Below are 20224 nucleotides of genomic sequence, written 5' to 3' on the forward strand. Positions count from 1 at the left end.
GTAAGTTGCCAGCTTGTAGGAAATATAGGAATAAAATCTAAATTTGGATAATATTTTACCGTAGCTTGTTTTAGGTTTATATTTTAGTTAATTTTTGAATTAAGTCAGTAGTTAAGTGTGAATTAAGTCAGTAATTTTTCTTTTAACACTTGAAATGTTAAATTCTTGAAGATAAATTGGCATATGTCGTTTGGAGACTTGAATAACTTTTTTTTTTTTATTTATACGACTTAGAATGGCAAACAAACTGACGGCCCACCTGCTGGAAAGTGGTAACCGTCGCCTATAGACATGAGCAGTATTATGGACATAACAATACACACACATACTGTTTCGCCCATGCGTTGCCATTCCTGAGGACTCAGGTGTTATTCCTCTGTACCCTGTAAATTCACGCCATATCCCACCCTTCAAACCGAAACACAGCTATGTAAAATAGAATTATTAAATAATTTCAATCTATATTGCGGCATGTGTTTTACAGTTGGTGATGTTACTACGAGAACTGAAATACATGAAATATTTGGACAAGCAAGGTATACCACCGGACGGACTTGAACTGTATGCTCGAAATGAAAAATTACAGGTAACTAATTTAGTTATTATATTCTACTTAAATATGCCTGTTATTATAAATTTTTCTGACATTTTTACTTAGTGTTGGATTCTAGAAGTATTCTAGAAATAATTTGAGCATAATTTGGAAGATGAGTTGAATAAAGTTGAAAGTAACTGCGGCTTTAACTCTGTAGATATGTATCAAATTGATATTAGATTTATATTTGAACTTCGTAAATACGACTAAAATTCTAATTTTTGCGCTCAGCTCAAATGGCTTCCAATATGTCGACACCTTGATTATACATACATACTTTATCTTCTTTATTTATACTATTTAATTTTCTCACACGATGCTTCAATCATTCGTGTTTCAACCGTGAAGCAGTTGTGTTTGCATAGCTGTGTTTCGGTTTGAAGGGTGGGATATGGCGTGAATTTACTGGGTACAGAGGAATAACACCTGAGTCCTCAGGAATGGCAACGCATGGGGGGTATCATGGGCGAAACAGTATACTCTGTTATGTCCATGGTACTGCTCATGTCTATAGGCGACGGTTACCACTTTCCATCAGGTGGGCCGTCAGCTTGTTTGCTATTCTAAGTTGTATAAAAAAAAATATAAACTATTTTCCTCAGTACGACATGAACCGCCTGAACCGTGCGATCTCGTGGTACAATGCCATCCGAGAGGGTAGTCACGAAGCAGAAGTGGCGCTCATTGAGAAGGAAATTTCCGCGATTGACCAACTTCTTGGCCGTGGTGTCGAGGAACTCACATGGAATGATGACTGTTAGTTTTTTAATTTCAAATTTAGGATATATATTTTATAAATTGTTCTTTGTTATACACAAGATAATATCGAAGTTGTTAGCCATTCGTTAAACTAGAAATCTACCCATGTTCTCAACTCAAAAATATTTTGTTTTTTTTTCTATCCACGTTTCATTATTGAAAATATTCAGTTTCACTATTATAATACTCCCGAGGATGACATTATTCATTTCGGTTTCTTACTTTATAAGTTTCGGTAAAGAGAGAAATATGGCAATAATAATGGAGACCCTCTGGACTGGCAACGTACAAGGGTTACAATGTTCCATTTTTCATGTTTATAATCGAAAATTACCATAGTTTCATAAAAAAAATTATGTTAAAATTTGTTTCCTTAATAACATTTGAATCGATAGTCTTATAATAGTCGAATATTAAACTTTTGGATTTTACGATTAGTATTTTGGGATTTCCTTCAGTCACCGAATGGATGGCAGAGGTATACGCGGCGATAAATACGCTACAAGAGCGCGTATTGACAGCACAGAATAACGTTAAACGTGGACTAGCCAATATTGCAGCTTGGGGTGACAAGCCGTTACACAATCGAAAGGAAAATCCGGATAAAGTAGAACTATTAGCGGTTGCGGAACGACACCGTAGGTTTATTAAGAGGTATACGTATAAAAATTACTAATTATTATTTTTAGATTAACTTGGATATCTATTGTGTATGGACGAAAATATTTTTTTTTTATTATTAATATGCTAATTACTATATATTGATATGAAATATCTTCATATTTTATAGGAGAGATAAAATACTTCAAAGTCATGCGGAATTTCAAAATATATTAGTGGATAATTACAAGTTATTCTTCAACATTCAAGAAGAAGAGGAAGTAAGGCATATTGTTTATTTATTACATAAAAATTAAATTTGTGAATAATAGGTTTATTTATAATATCAAATTTCAGCCTGACGAGGAAGAAGAAGAGTTAGAAGAAGTAGATGAAGCAACTTTAGATCAGGATGAAAAGGCAGCTCGTGCGACAAAATTACAAGAAATACTAATGCGTCGAGAGGAAAAACGGATTATTAGAGAAGAGAGACAGAAACAAAAAGAGGAGGCTGCTCAGATTAAATTTGGACGGAGAGAGGCTCGCCGATTGAAAAGAGAAGCCAAGGCTGTCGAGAAACGAGAACGACAAGAAAGAAGAGATGCAGGTAATAATTAACTGTATAAATAAATGATTATAAGGGCTGTATAAATAAGTGCAAGTATTTTAATTATATCAAGTAAACAAAGAATTTTATTTGCCTTTTTTTTTGTTACCATATATTATTGTAAAATATATTTAATGTGGTTTGAAGCCCATAATTGTAGCAATTGAAATTTTTCTTCCACTTTGAAATATCAACCCTCGCTTAACTTTTTACTCAGGTGAAGAAGTAGATTCTCCAGCTGAAGAAGAAGAAGAAATTGTAGATCCCGAAGAATTAGCCGATATTGAGGCTGAGCGACAGGAACTGGAGGAAGAAGCATTTAGAGCTGCACGGTGGCCAGCTTACGTTCAATATGTTGATTCGCTTGTTAGTAACTTTTTGATATCTTTGACTAAGACAATTCATTGAACAGTATAGATAATTTCTCAATGACTTTGAATATTAAATTAGTTAACTTATGAAACGAAATATTGTATATTTAATTTTTTTTATTAAAGTGTGAATGTTTAATGTGTTATATATGTTATGCAAACTTCATCTGGGCTGAACTAATTTTTATTAGTAATGTTGTTATTTAGGTCTCAAAGCAAGTCATGAAAGCGATACAATCGAGCGTTAACTTATTTGAATTGCAAACAAATCTGGAAAAAGGTCCAAGGGTTGCATTTATGGAAGTAATTGCTGAACTTAAAGATCCAGGTAAGTTCTATAAAAACTTAATATATACATCAATATAATTTTGTAAACAGTGTCCAGTTTATTCAATTATTATATTTGCCTATTTTGTAGATATTTATTTTTCGCCTTCATTGGATCTCGACGATGAAGGTGGTTTACATGACACCTTGCGGGAGATGATGAAGGATATGTTTCTGCAGGCGACTCTGTTTCCAAGAATAGATCCTATTATTCCAATAGCTAGTTACGAAGGTAATTCTGACTTAATTAAATAACAAGTATTGATATATATAAGACATTAAAGATAATCCTTACTAATTAATTGTATGTATATAGATGACATCGCTAATGAAGACACTTTGATTGATCTCTATCACGATATACTTAAGAGAATTGAAAACAGCATAAATGGTATTGTTCAGTATGCTTCGGTAAGTCATATATTTTGCTTTTGTGTCATGAGTTATTAAAAAAATTCATTAATGCAGATGTAATCATAGATCTTTCTTTTATGAAACTGTTGCCTGTTCTCTGTTTTCTGTAAATAAAGTAAAATAATAATTTTCTTAGAAATATGAGAAATATACTCCACTGTGGTTAGAAGATAGGCAAGAGATACTAGCAGGGTTCATGAAATATGGTCAAGTCATATCGCCCGAAGAATTTGATAAATACAAGTATGAAAATGGATGCGAGCCACCTGAAGCAAAGCCAAAGCTTGAGCAATATCAAAAAGAGGTTAGCTCATGATTTATAAGTTTAATATTTTTAGCTTTATATCATTATTGTATTCAGCTATTTAAAACTTAGTTTCATGTTTTATATAGATTGATAAATATAATTCAATGTATGACGAAGTAGCAGCATTGCCATCCGAGTACCTCTGCAATGGCTGGTTAAAATTAGATTTGAAGCGGCTAAATCAAGCAATAATGAACATCATATGTAAATGGAGCAATCTTTACAAGCAAAATCTTAAGGATCACGTACAAACTAGGTATATAGATGAACACATTATGATTTTTTTATATAAGATTTTGTATTTATAGTAGTTCACTTGTGTTTCTGCTGTCAATCAGTGTGCTTGTATGGCTGTGTTTTAGGTAGAAGATAGTCCGGAGACGTAACACCATAGACAGTTATTAGTTATTTTTTATTGTGAATATGATTAATGTGACAATAGCACTGAAATAATGTTTATTCTGTACATATAAAAATATTTCCAGCTTAGATGATCTAGAGAAGTTTATAGTATATGCTTCTAAGGAATTATCCGTGGAATTGGGAGATGATGATTACGAAGGGCTACTGCAAGTCATGCGCGTACTTAATGAGGTCCGAGGGAAGATCGATGCTGGCACCGAACTCATATTTGAGCCACTTAGGGACATTATCGATGTACTCAAAGAGTATGGAGTTGACTTTCCAGAAGAGACCTATGAGCAGGTACATTGCATTAAAAAATCGGCTAGTTATGCACTAAATATTCATGCTATATTGAAATTGTATTTTAAATACACAATCGGGACTTAACGCGATATAAAAACCTTTACAGGCTTTTACATCGCGTTAAGTTCCGACTGTGTATTTAAAATATATGTAAACAACGCGAAAGTTAAGATTAACTATATTAAAATTGACTATATACTCGAAATTAATCGTATGGTTAAGTAAATATTACATAGTCTTTTTTGTATTGTTATCTTGTTTTTATTGCTTACTGGAATACCTGCAGGATTCAAGTTTTCATCAGTACTCCGTGTATACATTGGTAATTTTATAAAGTATTTTTAATATATATATATATATACTTAGTATTATATAAAAAAATAATTTAAAAGTTTTACTTACATAGAGTAGCTTAAAAAGTTTAATCACAAACCTCAAACCCAACTATTTTTAACTAATTTTAAGTTGATAAAAATAATACAGATCACCTACAAGTATATATTCTAAGGTAGGTGTAAATTTATATGTAAAATTAATTCTTCAGTTGGACGTATTGCCTGAAAAATGGCGAAATTTGGTGAAGTTGGCGACAGTAATGAAGAACAATGTAGCACCGTTGCAGGCAGCACAAGCGGCCTTAATAGCTAAGCGAGTTGCGCTCATCAACTTACGTCTCACGATGTACAGGGAACAGTTTAAGTTAAAGGAGGTCAGTTTGGTTTGCCGAATTTGTACTCGTAAATATCGAAAATATCCATTTCCTTTTTACATTCTCGTTAAACTGAAATAAAATTACAGTTTTATTAAATTAACGTAAAATTTAAAAGACACTAATTGATATACTGTTTCGAGTAGTAATTTCAAATAGAAAGAATTGAATTACTAATAGTTCTAATTACTAACCAGTAGTTCAATAAATATTTGGAATCGAACGTAAGAAACTACGTCTTGCTTCGTGAACGTATTATGTAAATACTTATTGAATCTTAAATCTAGGTATTCCTGGAGACATGCAAGGAGCCTTACAGGGAAATAGACAGAGTAAATCAAGAACTAATGGGTTTTGAGGAAATTGTTGAAGGATTGAAAAAGTCATGCTGTTTATTTGATATTCAGCCGCCAGATGAGAAAAATCTCAAACAATGTCGTAGAGAACTTAAACTTATTAAGGTAAGACACTTTATTTTAACTTTATACGAATAAAAAATGTTATTCCACAAATTTTATTTTGACTAAAACAATTTGTATTATTTACTGTTATTTGTGAAAAATCATTATTATGCAAAACTTTATTAACATTATAATTTTTAATCAAGATTAAATATATATAAACTGACTATAAATAATTATAATTTTATATATTACTCTTATAATTTTTTTTTATCAGCAACTATGGGATTACTACTATTTGGTAATGGGCACAATTGAGTTTTGGAAAAAGTCTCCGTGGAAGAAAATTGACGCAGATGGCATGGATCAAGAGTGTAAGCGTTTCACTAAAGATTTACGACAACTTGACAAGGATATGCGCGTTTGGTTAGTGTTATTAGTATTATACAATAGTTTTATGCTACTAAATTTTTTTTTGTCGTAAACTAACGTACTTTTACTTGCTAATAAAGGGAACCATATATTGCAATTGAGGGAACAATAAAGAATTTGATGACATCGCTGCGAGCTGTAACTGACTTACAAAACCCAGCTATTAAAGATAGACATTGGGTGGAGCTTATGATGGCTACTAAGGTAACATTTGTATAAAAACCATATTTATTTTTAATTTTTTGATCAATAGATATGTAAATATCACTTTTTTTTTTGTCTCATATAGAAAGCAGTCCATTCGCACATCATGTCCATCAATACAAAACATGTATATAAGTCACCATTAATAGCCAAATATCATATACCCAGTTTTATATCTCTAGAAGACATTTTAGATGATTTCAAATCCTTAGAAGATTTAGCTGCCCAAGTAGATCTAGTAGGTACTAGAAATAATAAAGGGAGATCTGAAGAATCTATGGCAGAACAGTATAATCAAATACAAGACTTCAGAAGACTAAAGTCTCAGGAATGTAAGAATACTGGAACCAAGTTCAGGAAACTAAAAAAGTCGTACACAATACAAGAAATTAAAGAAAATGGAATGCAATTGAATCTTATGCGGAGAGGATCATCTCGTCATAACTGCTGCGATAATTCACTTATATTGTCTGAATTTATTCATTAGAGTAATATCTTAGATAATGTTACTAGTAGTTTTTTAATCATAATCATTTTATTATGTGCCTATTATTTATCAGGTAAGATAATAACATATAAAATATTTCTAATTTTAACGTACTCGGATAAAATTTGTTGGTATTTCAGGTTAAATTCCATATAGACGATGATACAACATTGGCTGATTTGTTAGCGTTGAATCTTCACAAATATGAAGAGGAAGTAAAGACAATTGTCGATAAGTCTGTAAAGGAAGCTGCTATGGAAAAGACCTTGAAAGAATTGGAAACTACTTGGGCGGTCATGGAATTCGATTATAGTATGCACGATAGAACTGGAATTAAATTGCCCAAAGCCAGCGAAGAGTTAGTGGAAACTTTGGAAGATAACCAGGTTCATTTCAATATTTTATTCTATAAAAAAATATTTAGATAAATATTAAAACGATGCTATAATTCTAAGATTGTTATGATAACCTCGAAATGTCTAATTATAGTACTGGTAACGTTAAACATGGTAGGTACCTAATAACATGTCTAATATTAAGTGGTGATTTTATAGTCTGAATGAAGTCAATTCTATCTATATTATATTATATTACGTAATTTTTGTTAATATTTTAAAGAGATAATATATTTATTTAGAATCAAGTCCAAAATATGATGTCATCTAAGTTTATTGGCTACTACGAAGCGGAAGTAACGACTTGGCAGAAGAAATTGGGTACAGCAGATGCTGTAATCGTACTGTGGTTTGAGGTGCAACGTAAGTGGCAGTACTTGGAGAGCATCTTCGTTGGATCTGATGATATTCGCTCGCAGCTACCCGAGGACTCGAAGAGATTTGATACCATCGATAAAACATTTAAGGTCAGAGTTTTAGAGAATCAGATATTTATTAATAAAATTTATTCGCTTAAACAATATCATATTTCAAATTAAATTGTAACAAATTAATAAAAACATGTTTCAGAACATCATATACTAATGATATATTAGTCCACAATATATATATACATATAAAAGGATATAATTTATTTAATTTAATTTTGTTTACTTTAGGAACTATTGAGAGACATAGGTGCAATTCCGAATGTTGTACAAGCTACTAACAAACCAGGTCTTCTAGATAAGCTTGAAGAACTAATGAAAGGACTAAGTCTGTGCGAGAAGGCGCTTAACGATTATCTTGAGACTAAACGTTTGGCATATCCACGTTTTTACTTTGTATCATCTGCAGATTTGCTGGGTATGACTATACTACTATAAATATTTATCTTCTTAATAAAGATTTCAGTATTCTTGAGTTCGGCTTTCACTTTAGGCAGTGATGCCAAGATATCATGAATAATCTCAAATAATCCGATAATCCATGAGATAGTGTATGAATCTGCTACATCGAAATGTAATACCTAACATTATTACAATACGATAATAATTTACAAAATGCCTGATACTACACCGTTTGAAATGACGGCTGTCAGCATATTTATATTTATTTTGTAATATGTTCAGCAGTGGCCAGTTAACGGTTAATACATACACACTAATAGTCTTGAAAGTTAACTGCATGCTCATATTCAATTCATCATAATCGAATTTCAGATATTCTTTCAAATGGCAACAATCCTCCAGCGGTGTGTCGTCATCTCAGCAAACTCTATGACAATTTAGCTAAGCTTGTATTCCCCAAGCCCGGTAGCAAGCAAGCTATTGAAATGATATCTAAAGAAAATGAAGAACATGTACCCTTTAAAACACCTTGTTGTGATTGCTCTGGAAAGGTAAGTTTATAAGTTGCCATTTGTGTTAAATTCTTTTTTTTAAGGATCTTAATTATTTGGCTTCTATACCATACACAAGGACGTGAACCTTACTAATATTTAAATAAAATATCAAAGTAAAGAAAGTAATTGGTATTCTGTTTTTTTACTAATCAGGAACGACATAAATTAAGAGGTATTACTAATTAGTAGTTTTTTCACGTGGAATATTTTTTAATCGCAGTGGTTACAGGTACTACTAATAAAACAAAATTGCTGACTGCCACAGCAATTTACATTATACATTATTTTAATAATTATTATGTATAAATCAGGTGGAATTATGGCTGAATCGTGTGACAGATTGCATGCGATACACTCTTCGTGACATTTTCGAGCACAGTGTGAAGTCATATGAGGAAAAGCCTCGAGACGAGTGGATGTTTGACTGGCCAGCGCAGCCTGCCTTGGTTGGCACCCAAATATGGTGGACTACTGAAACTAATCAGGCATTTGAGAAGCTTGAAGAAGGTATTATAAATGAAAATATATAGAAGCATACTTAACTACGTATTTATTATATAAATTCACAACAGGACATTTTCATCAGGTTATGAAAATGCGCTAAAAGATTACCAGAAGAAACAAATCGCGCAATTAAATGCACTCATTATATTGTTGTTGGGCGACCTGACAGTAGGTGATCGTCAAAAGATCATGACAATTTGTACCATTGACGTTCATTCCCGAGATGTGGTCGCTAAGCTCATTGTCTCTAAAGTAGAGACTTCGAATGCTTTCCAATGGCAAAGTCAGTTAAGGTATTGAATTTTAATTATATCGATTGAGCGCATGTTCAGATTATATTCTTTCGGATCAAGTTTCAAGCTTGATTTAATTTTTTTAACACTTAACACTCGTACTTACTCATAATGTGTAGGTACTAATCAAGTTATCTTTAACATTTTTAGTACTGTATTCGTTTTTGTTTAGAATTAGCAAACACTTTCAGTTCGTAAGTCATACTAAACCAAATACATACCTAACATATTCCTCGTTATTTAGTTTAATTTTATGTTCAGGCATCGCTGGGACATGAATTTAAATAACTGCTATGCGAATATATGTGACGCACAGTTCCTTTACGATTATGAATACTTGGGAAATACGCCGCGTCTTGTAATCACTCCCTTGACTGATCGTTGTTACATCACTCTCACGCAGGTAAGATGTAATTTTACTAATGAATTAAGAGGTAATTATATTAAAAAATAATTATATCTTTGCACTCGTATATAAGTTTGAATTTGCTTAAATAAAAAAGGTTTTCCGAAAACCATACTGATTTTTTTTAATTACATTTTTTGCTCTTGTCAGTTGTTACACCATGATTATTTGTATTTACTTAATACGAGTTTACAAAACAGTTGTGTGATATTTTTTCTATTGTATTATAGAGTCTGCATTTGATAATGGGTGGAGCTCCAGCCGGCCCTGCTGGTACTGGCAAGACGGAGACTACAAAGGATTTGGGAAGAGCACTGGGAATTATGGTCTATGTATTCAATTGCTCAGAACAAATGGACTACAAATCCTGCGGAAATATTTACAAGGGTACTTTTGCATCAGAACTAAATTAATATAATAGTAACATTCGGAGACCACATTTTAAGTTGGTAAAACATATTTAAAAAATACATTTTTATTTAACTACCGTAATTTTCACAAAGGTTTGGCTCAAACTGGCGCATGGGGTTGCTTCGACGAATTCAACAGAATTTCTGTAGAAGTGCTATCAGTTGTGTCTGTGCAAGTAAAGAGTGTTCTCGATGCGATCAAAACAAAGAAGAAAAAATTTGATTTCATGGGAGAGTTTATAACACTAATACCGACTGTTGGCATGTTTATTACTATGAATCCCGGATATGCTGGACGAACAGAATTACCTGAAAACTTGAAGGCTCTGTTTAGGTATATTACAGATATTACTTTAGAAAATGGTAGGTATTATCTATGATAGAATAGCGAGGGAAATTTATAAAATACTTGGCGTTCTTTTTTTCTGTATATGTAAATATGTGATTATATTGTATTCTGTTAAAAATATCAAAATTGTAATAATTAAAAACAATCTATTAGATTACGGTTAGTAAAATTACAAAAAAAAGAAAACAGTACTAAATATTATTTTATAAATAAATATTGTTTTTCAGACCATGTGCCATGGTGGTACCAGATTTCGAACTGATCTGTGAGATAATGTTAGTAGCGGAGGGTTTTCAAGAAGCTCGTCTACTAGCGCGCAAGTTTATTACTTTATACATGCTGTGCCGAGAGCTGCTGTCAAAACAAGATCACTATGATTGGGGCTTGCGAGCTATTAAGTCTGTACTCGTCGTTGCTGGATCGCTGAAGGTATAGTTTCCGTTCAACTCAAATAATAGATTTGTCTATTATTAATATTTCTGACTCTATTTCACAAGATATCGTCAAAACTTGTTTATATTAATTACTATTATCATTCTAGAGAGGTGACCGTCTTCGACCAGAGGATCAAGTGTTAATGAGAGCCCTGCGAGATTTCAATATACCTAAAATTGTAACTGACGATACTCCTGTTTTTATGGGATTGATCGGCGATCTATTCCCGGCTCTCGACGTGCCAAGAAAAAGAGACTTTGACTTTGAGAAAAGTCTGGTAGAAGGCGCGTTGTCCATGAAATTGCAACCTGAACCGGGATTCATTTTGAAGGTAGGATAATAGACTAAAAAGATCATCGGCAGTACTGTTTTTCTTAAATTATTAAATTAAGAATATTGAATTCTGATAAGTTTGTCATATCAGTAATATTAATTACGAGTTAAACAGATTTTGTAAATTGATATAAAAGTAATGTTGTTTTCAGATGGTTCAATTGGTAGAACTATTCGCTGTACGCCACTCGGTGTTTATTATTGGATTTGCCGGCACCGGAAAATCGATGGTGTGGCAGTGTTTGAATAAAACTTACCAAATGTTGAAATTGAAACCTTTTTATAATGATTTGGATCCAAAGGCAGTCACTAATGACGAGTTATTCGGTATCATCAATCCAGCCACAAGAGAATGGAAAGACGGCTTATTTTCCACGATCATGAGAGATATGGCTAATATGCCCGGGGATGGACCCAAGTGGATAGTGTTAGATGGCGATATTGATCCCATGTGGATCGAGAGTTTGAACACTTTGATGGACGATAATAAAGTTAGTAAGAGTTTTATAAATAAATACCTCTGTTTTTAATAATATTTAAATTAGTCTAATGCAACAAATGAGTTGGTTTAAATTTCTTTTTTTTTAATTTATAAATTTAATATATAAAGTGCAACTTGTTACTTTCGGTTGCTTTCGGCTGGTTTTGGTCTCTTCTCGAATATAATATATCAAGATTTATGATATAGTCAATGGTCGTGTTTTAATTCAGTATGTTTAATTTGTGACAAACATTTATTATAATAGTTTTTTTTTACTCTTTAAGGTATTAACATTAGCCAGTAATGAACGTATTGCATTAACTAAGTCAATGCGTCTGCTCTTTGAGATCTCCAATTTGCGTACTGCTACACCGGCCACGGTCTCGCGAGCTGGCATCCTCTACATCAATCCACAAGATTTGGGATGGAATCCGTAAGGACAAAACAATACGAAAATACCTAAATTCTATAGAATCTTCAGATACTAAAATACTTTTAAAAACATAGAAGAGCACAAAAATAATTGCCTTCAATACTTAGATATTTATTATCTACAGAATGAATACTCAGTGTCATGTCGTTTTAATCTCTTCGTCACACTTTATCATTTACCTCAAACATGGTCTCAATAGTTATTACTATTTAACTATTTAGTTATTATTTCTATCTATATATATTCTAGTTATTATTGATCTATCTCCTCAGTCATAATTTTTTGGAAGAATACAACAATTTCATCCGCACACTAACTTGGTGGAGTTTAGTGACTTACACGAATAACAATTTATTTTACTAGTTTCGTGGCTTCTTGGATTGACACGACTCGCGACGACGAATCTGAAAAAGCAATGTTGACAGTAATGTTCGACAAGTACATTCCGTCGCTATTGGAGTCTTGCAAGAAATACAAGCGTATCACACCGCTCACTGAACTGCAGCAGATACAGCTCACGTGTTACTTACTGGAGTGTTTCCTCAACAAGTCATTGCTGCCTTCCGACTGTCCTAAAGAATGGTATGTAACTTAAATATAACATAATCATCATCATGACTTCAAAGTAATTGCCCAGTAAGAGGCCTGCTTCAATTTTCAACACAAATAATGTTCTTAGTTAACTACTCGTGTTTGTACCAATTTACTTCATTAGTTGTTATTAATTTACTTGAAATTATTTCGATTTGTGATTTCGTGTACGAGATAACCGACAAGTTACTTTATATTATGTTGCTTTCTATACTATACTATATTTATATTAACATAATATTATATTTGTGTGTCGCCGTGTCGGTCCCGGCATAGAACAGGCCACCCTTTCCTATCCTGTGGGTGTCGAATCTAATAAGGCTTTTAAAGGCACTCAGTGGTTGAGGGATGGACAGCAGCGTCCCTCTTAAAACATCTGCAAAGCCTAACTGCGGTTGCCAATTTGCCAGCCAAGCGTGGCAACTACTAGTAAAATCTTCCAAAGCAGAAGCTTATGTTCAGCAATAGACAGTCAAAGGCTAATATGATGATGATGAATATGATCATTAACATTTTTGTTATTTCAGGTATGAAACCTATTTCGTTTTCTCTATAGTTTGGGGTTTTGGTTCTGCTCTGTTCCAAGATCAACTAGTAGACTGGCGCAATGAGTTCAGCAAATGGTTCTGTAATGAATTCAAGCAAATAAAATTCCCTTCCAATGGCAACGTATTCAGTTTCTTTATAGATCCAGAGACGAAGAAATTCCTACCGTGGTCTGAGAAAATAGAGACCTTTGAACTGGACCCTGAACTACCATTACAGGTATGTCAATGAAGTTTTAATCTTTCTAGATTATATAATGAAATACAGGCGTGACGAATAAGTATGTATATATGTAATGAAATACAGTAAATTTAATGGAATACATACATACAACATGACTTAATTTATTTTTGAATATATATATTTGAAGTTATTTTTTAAAACTTTTGCTTCAATTCATTGTTTTATACTGATTGCATTATTACAAACTAACAATAGGTTAACTACTTTAAATGTTGAAAAATATTACATTTCTTTAATAACAACCGGCCAGGTGCGAGTTGTACTCACGCGCCTAGGGTTCTGTACATAAATATAAATAGTCACATAAGCCTCCCCCTTGACAAGTTTTGCGCGTAATTGCTTTTGGGTTTGGGTTGTTTTAAGAGGGATGCTGCTGCCCATCCTTCGCTCTCAGTTAGTCTCCTTTTACGACACCCACGGGAAAGGAAGGGTAGCCTATTCTATGATGGGACCACTCGCCATTTTGGGCCATACTTATAGTTAAAAACTGGACCGTATAACTAAAATAAATAAAAACTTTTTTATTTTGAAAATGAAGCCCTTTCGTATAACATATCATTTATCCGCTTAGGATCCCAAAGAAAATAAAATTAATATTTCATTTATTTCCATTGTAATATATGCGAGCTAATGATATATAAAACGGTTCCAAATTTCGAATCGATAGCATAAGTAGTTGCTGAGATATAACTCTGTAACAAATGGACAGACGAACGGATGAACGAACGGACGAATCGATAAAGACGCACCGTAAGGATTCCTTTGTAAGGTACAAAGGAATCCTTACGGTGCGTCTTTATCTACATATATTTACATATATTGATATGGAACCCTAAAAATCAGTCATTTCTATATACACTTAAATTTCTATACTTCGAATATTACTAGAACTAATTGAGGTTGTTATCATTTATTCCAGTCCTGTTTGGTATCGACTTCTGAAACGACACGTATTCGATTTTTCATGGATCTGCTTATAGCTAAACAAAAGCCAGTAATGTTAGTTGGCAGTGCCGGCAGTGGGAAGACCGTTAGTTTCGCAGCAAAACTCAATTCACTGCCAGACTCTTACGCTATCACTAATGCAGCGCTCAACTTCTATACCACTTCAGGTGATATGTAACAATATTATGTATTTCTAGTTAATTGATTAGAATTATTTTATTTAATTCTACTACTATTAGTATTATTTTACCTATATTGTATAGGAAACCAGTTTTCTTGCACTGTCCAATTTTTATTCTATTTGGGTTTTATATTACGAGTAGATAGTAGATGACCTGGCGAACTTCATATCAACTACAACGCCATCTTTAAAAGTAGCGATTGTTATACAAAATTTATATTTTTTCTGTTTTTCCGCTGAACTTTAGGATTTTGAATTTTTTTTAAACTACACCTATGTATTATTATTATTTATAACCAATAATATAGTTTATAAGGTAATATAGTTTCACAAAAAGCATAATAAAAATATAGTTAATATTTGATAATTACTGTATGTAGTAGTAACTGCATGTTTTCATTAGATTCTATGTTATAATGATTACGTTACTTAATATTTTGCATTTACTTACATGAAAGTTTGAATAATTGTTAATACATGTAACATCTACAGAAATGCTACAAAAAGTATTAGAGAAGCCTCTAGAGAAAAAGTCGGGTCGCAACTTTGGCCCACCTGGAAGCAAATTTATGATCTATTTCGTGGATGATTTTAATATGCCCGAAGTAGATACGTATGGTACTGTGCAACCCCATACACTTATTAGGCAATTCATGGACTACAAACACTGGTATATATATAGCATTATTTTAATTAGTTTTTTTTACCTAATATCAAATTAATAAAGTTCTAGAGTAAAACTTCCATTAGCACCTTATTTGAATATTCATTTTGGATTTTCGTAAATATAAAGATCTAACATTAACTAATACACTTTCACTTTATTATTATGTAAAGGTACGACAGACAGAAGTTATCATTAAAAGATATATCGAATTGCATGTTTGTATCATGCATGAATCCCACTGCGGGTTCCTTCACCATTGATCCGCGACTGCAAAGGCACTTCTGCACTTTCGCTGTCAGGTAAACAGACATTTTATAGAAAAATATTACAGAAAATATTTTTAAATTGCATGTGATTCATGCCATTTGCATCTTTTAAATAAAATACACCAATTTTTAACAATATTAAAATATCAATTTATTATTTATAATGAATTTTATTATTGTTATTAAATTATTATTTAATAATATTCTTTAGCCATTGATGAATGCATTAGTAAATAACTCTAATACTGCCTAAATAATATTTGATAAATTAATAAATATCCTATAGGAGACTAAATAAGAGTTATTTTCTTACGAAAAATATTCTTTAGAATATTTATAAAACTTATTTTTTACATTAGTTTCCCAGGTCTAGATGCCTGTTTTCACATCTACAAACAAATATTGCATCAACACTTAAGCAATCCGCTGAACAAGTTCTCTCTGCCGGTGCAGCGGTATACCGAGCCGCTAGTGAACGCAGCACTTGCGCTCCACAATAAACTTGCTTCTACATTCCTACCAACCGCCATTAAGTTCCACTATATTTTCAACCTTAGAGATTTATCCAATATATTTCAGGTATGTATTTTTAAGGTTTATTAGATGACATCTATTTCATTTATTTAATCAAGCTCTTTATTTATTTAATCATGCATGAACTTAAAAAATGCTGTATTGCTGTAAAAATTACTAAGTTTCATTGAAATAGACTACTGTAGCGACAAAAATATCTTATTTTTTTCATACCACTAAGATGGCAAACAATCATACGGCCCACCGCTACGCTGATGGTCAGTGGTTTCTGTGGGCCATGAACGCCTGCAATACCAGAGGCATTACGCGCATGTTGCCGATTCTATAGAAATCTCTAGTCTTTTCTCTAGCTCATTCCATAACCTGAGCGTTAGTAGGAGGAAACATCTCTGAAACCGCGCTGTACCCGAGCATGTTAGGCTCTAAGGTATGGGAGTGAACTCGCTGTCAGTTGCGAGATGTACGATGGTAGAAAAAAAAACCATATTTCGTAGTCTTATTATATCTACCACTAAACACTTCCACAAGTTCTTCTGTAAGAATACATGCACTTAACAGAGATTATTATGCAACATTATGCGACTCATTACAGGGCATTTTGTTTACAACGGGAGATGCGATCAAACAGCAATCAGAACTGATTAGATTATGGATGCATGAGGCAACCCGTGTCTATTCGGATAAACTAGTCGACGGTGCTGACAATGAAACCTTCCAGAAACTCATCATGGAGGTTATAAAAAAGAACTGTGAGGTATGCCGTCTTATAAATAAATCCCTTCAATTCGAAATGTTTCAGTTGAGCAATGATCACTAGAAAAAAATCTGAATGTATAATTCTGAATATTGAACTATCTTAAATTCATGCAGGATTACGATGAGAATGTTGTATTTGAGAAGCCCCTGATCTACTGTCACTTCGCCGAGGGCATTGGTGACCCCAAATACTTCCCAATAAGAGACTGGCCCCAGATTAAAAAGTTACTAGACGAATCGCTTTCCGGATATAACGATCTAGTTGCTACTATGAATCTGGTATTATTCGAGGATGCTATGTATCATATTTGCAGGTGCTATTTTTATAATTTTATTTCATACAAAGTGTTTTTTTTTTGGAATGATATTGAAGTTCTTTTATTTCAGAACACCAAAGTTGTTATTTGTTGTGATTGTTACTATGTTTTCAACAATAAAATATGAACTTAGCTGTATTAGACTTGAATTGATTCACCTTCAAGTACTTATTCTCTTTGATGAGAAATGACCTCGATAAAAGAATGGTAGAAGTGCAGCGACAAAATTGACGATGTACTGGAATAACTCTATTCTATATGAAAATTAAATAAAGCATATATAAAATAAGAAATGGAAGTAAATAAGGTGGAAAATAAATAGGTTACTAATAATCTGTTATTTTTCATTAGGATCAATCGCATTCTTGAAGCCCCACGAGGCAATGCATTGCTAGTTGGCGTCGGTGGTTCTGGAAAACAGTCGCTGTCTAGACTGTCAGCCTTTATTTCCTCACTTGAAGTATTTCAAATACAGTTGAGGAAGGGATACAGTATCAACGATCTTAAAGTTGATTTAGGTCAGTTTTGAAGTGATTTTATCTTATATCGTTATTATTTATATCGTTAAATATTGCGCCACTGAAGATACACTACTCACGTGATGACAATCGGCAGGGTACTAGATATCTATGTGGCGGTAATTGACAGGGTAATAGAATAAAACGAAATTTATTTATTTATTTTTTTGGAAAAAGTACAGCTGAATTACAATCAACACATAATCAAATTTATATCTATGTTAAGCCATGAATCGTTTTCACATTTGCGTAATGACACAATTGATCGGTTTTTATATATGCAAAATATATACATACATACATATACAAACATATTTTACATTTAATTGGTATAATATATAATTATATATAATTTAAGTTTTCTGTACATATACATATTTATAATTAATTTTATAAGACAACAAATTCTTATTATAACAAATATATTTCGCCCCATAAAAAAGTAGCTTCAGTCGTAATAGAATTCACCTTACAACACATTTACAGAATATAGTAGAATTTAATTAGAGCCAAACATTTTTTATACAAAGATTTAAAATTATAATTTATTTCAAATCAATAATTCAATATAACCAGTTATAGCTTATACGTAAATGTATAATTAAAAGTAACATATTTACACTATAATTTCAGCTGCTTTGTATATAAAAGCTGGTCTGAAGAATATTGGCAACATGTTCCTAATGACAGATGCACAGGTAGCCGAGGAGAGGTTTTTGGTTCTCATAAACGACCTGCTCGCCTCTGGTGAGATACCAGAATTACTGGCCGATGACGAAATAGAAAATATCATTAACGGTGTTAGAGGAGAGGTTAGAATAACATAATGTAATGATTACATATGTACAGAGTTAAATTCTGGATGATATATTATAGAAAATTATAAGAGAAAATTACTGAGGAAAAATAACGTTTTCTTTTATTAGACAAAAGCATCAGGCGTACCTGATACAAGAGAGAATTGCTGGAGGTTCTTTATAAACCGCGTTCGTACAATGTTAAAGGTTGGTGGAAATTAAATGGTTATTTTCAGTAAGTTTTTGATAACAGTCAAATAATGTATTAAATATTATAAATGCGCCCAGAATATTTACTGTTACTGTCAGCTGTTACTATATTTTTGTATTTTAAAACATTTTGTAATAAATATATAAATTAGGTGGTGTTATGCTTCTCACCGGTGGGTGCTACGCTGCGTATTCGAGCCCGCAAGTTCCCCTCCATAGTAAACTGCACTGCCATAAATTGGTTCCATGAGTGGCCTCAGGAAGCACTCAGATCTGTCTCCAAGCGGTTCCTTACTGAAGTCGAGTCATTACCGGTACACTGAATTTTCAATATCGACTCACTTGAGAATTTAACTGATACATATATTCAGGAATCATTATTATCAATTATATCTTTATTTTTTTGGATAAACAGAGGCTATGGAGCTCTTGATTCCTCAATATTCATATTATTTTGTCATGTATCTCGATTATTTAAAATCAGTACTATAGAGAATGTTGTTTGTCTGATTTTCATTGTAATTACTTATAGAATATATAGAATTTTAAAAACGTTCAATACAAGTAACGAAACAAGAATTTAATGTTTATTTTAATTTTTTACAATTCAATGTTTTTTTATTAGTGCCTAACGCATTGTTTACAGCGACATCTAGTGGATCCTGTTGCTGTCTTTATGTCACACGTCCATCGAAGCGTGAATCAGATGTCCGTAGTATATTTTCAAAATGAAAAGCGGTACAATTATACGACTCCAAAAACTTTCTTAGAACAGATTGCACTTTACAGCAAATTGCTTAATGAAAAAACTATGAATTTGAAAATGATGATTTCCAGATTAGAAAACGGATTAGAAAAACTTGCTTCATGTGCCGCTGATGTTGCTGGTTTAAAGGTAAAAATATACTATTAACTGGTTAATAAGAAAAATATTAATATCTTTACAACAATTTTATTTATTTAAATAGGTAACACTAGCAGAGCAAGAAGTTATATTAAAAGTGAAGAATAAAGCCGCTGAAGAACTTATTGATGTTGTGGGGGCAGAGAGCGAAAAGGTGTCCAAAGAGAAAGCATTTGGTATGGTAATAGTTGTAATAACTTTTTGTAATTGTCCTTGTGGTTGATGAAAAATATTATAAGCGTAATTTAGTAACCTGAATATTCAGTACGTTACGTATTTGTGTAACATTTTTACTCTAAAATTGCGATTTACCTATTACTGTTTCACTGAATTCTGAGCTAAAAAGGGAATATCTACTCTATTATTAATTGCAATCCCACAAAATCTCTGGATTTTGTGTAATTA

The 20224-nt window shown here is 32.5% G+C and overlaps 1 protein-coding gene across 1 annotated transcript in view; it reads left to right on the forward strand.

Annotated features, from left to right (window-relative positions):
* The window catches only part of LOC113519787 (dynein beta chain, ciliary-like), a 46404-nt gene that overhangs the window by 9782 nt on the left and 16398 nt on the right, over nt 1-20224 (forward strand). The window contains exons 15-57 of the mRNA XM_026904993.3: nt 485-586; nt 1198-1351; nt 1813-2008; nt 2145-2235; nt 2312-2561; nt 2779-2927; nt 3140-3260; nt 3351-3491; nt 3576-3670; nt 3810-3977; nt 4067-4236; nt 4466-4685; nt 5233-5397; nt 5685-5858; nt 6076-6224; nt 6311-6434; nt 7062-7307; nt 7559-7783; nt 7976-8162; nt 8519-8697; nt 9012-9207; nt 9287-9497; nt 9759-9900; nt 10134-10290; nt 10407-10647; nt 10890-11091; nt 11204-11428; nt 11583-11921; nt 12196-12344; nt 12708-12926; nt 13463-13700; nt 14644-14836; nt 15343-15520; nt 15688-15816; nt 16143-16362; nt 16910-17071; nt 17188-17387; nt 17742-17908; nt 18542-18720; nt 18835-18912; nt 19068-19229; nt 19562-19810; nt 19884-19995. Of these exons, the coding sequence (XP_026760794.2) occupies nt 485-586; nt 1198-1351; nt 1813-2008; nt 2145-2235; nt 2312-2561; nt 2779-2927; nt 3140-3260; nt 3351-3491; nt 3576-3670; nt 3810-3977; nt 4067-4236; nt 4466-4685; nt 5233-5397; nt 5685-5858; nt 6076-6224; nt 6311-6434; nt 7062-7307; nt 7559-7783; nt 7976-8162; nt 8519-8697; nt 9012-9207; nt 9287-9497; nt 9759-9900; nt 10134-10290; nt 10407-10647; nt 10890-11091; nt 11204-11428; nt 11583-11921; nt 12196-12344; nt 12708-12926; nt 13463-13700; nt 14644-14836; nt 15343-15520; nt 15688-15816; nt 16143-16362; nt 16910-17071; nt 17188-17387; nt 17742-17908; nt 18542-18720; nt 18835-18912; nt 19068-19229; nt 19562-19810; nt 19884-19995 (7654 nt within the window). The remainder of the gene's footprint in view (nt 1-484; nt 587-1197; nt 1352-1812; nt 2009-2144; nt 2236-2311; nt 2562-2778; nt 2928-3139; nt 3261-3350; nt 3492-3575; nt 3671-3809; nt 3978-4066; nt 4237-4465; nt 4686-5232; nt 5398-5684; nt 5859-6075; nt 6225-6310; nt 6435-7061; nt 7308-7558; nt 7784-7975; nt 8163-8518; nt 8698-9011; nt 9208-9286; nt 9498-9758; nt 9901-10133; nt 10291-10406; nt 10648-10889; nt 11092-11203; nt 11429-11582; nt 11922-12195; nt 12345-12707; nt 12927-13462; nt 13701-14643; nt 14837-15342; nt 15521-15687; nt 15817-16142; nt 16363-16909; nt 17072-17187; nt 17388-17741; nt 17909-18541; nt 18721-18834; nt 18913-19067; nt 19230-19561; nt 19811-19883; nt 19996-20224) is intronic.

The sequence above is a fragment of the Galleria mellonella genome, unplaced genomic scaffold, assembly GCF_026898425.1.
Source record: "Galleria mellonella isolate WM207_F2 unplaced genomic scaffold, CSIRO_AGI_GalMel_v1 utg65, whole genome shotgun sequence".
Classification (NCBI taxonomy): domain Eukaryota; kingdom Metazoa; phylum Arthropoda; class Insecta; order Lepidoptera; family Pyralidae; genus Galleria; species Galleria mellonella.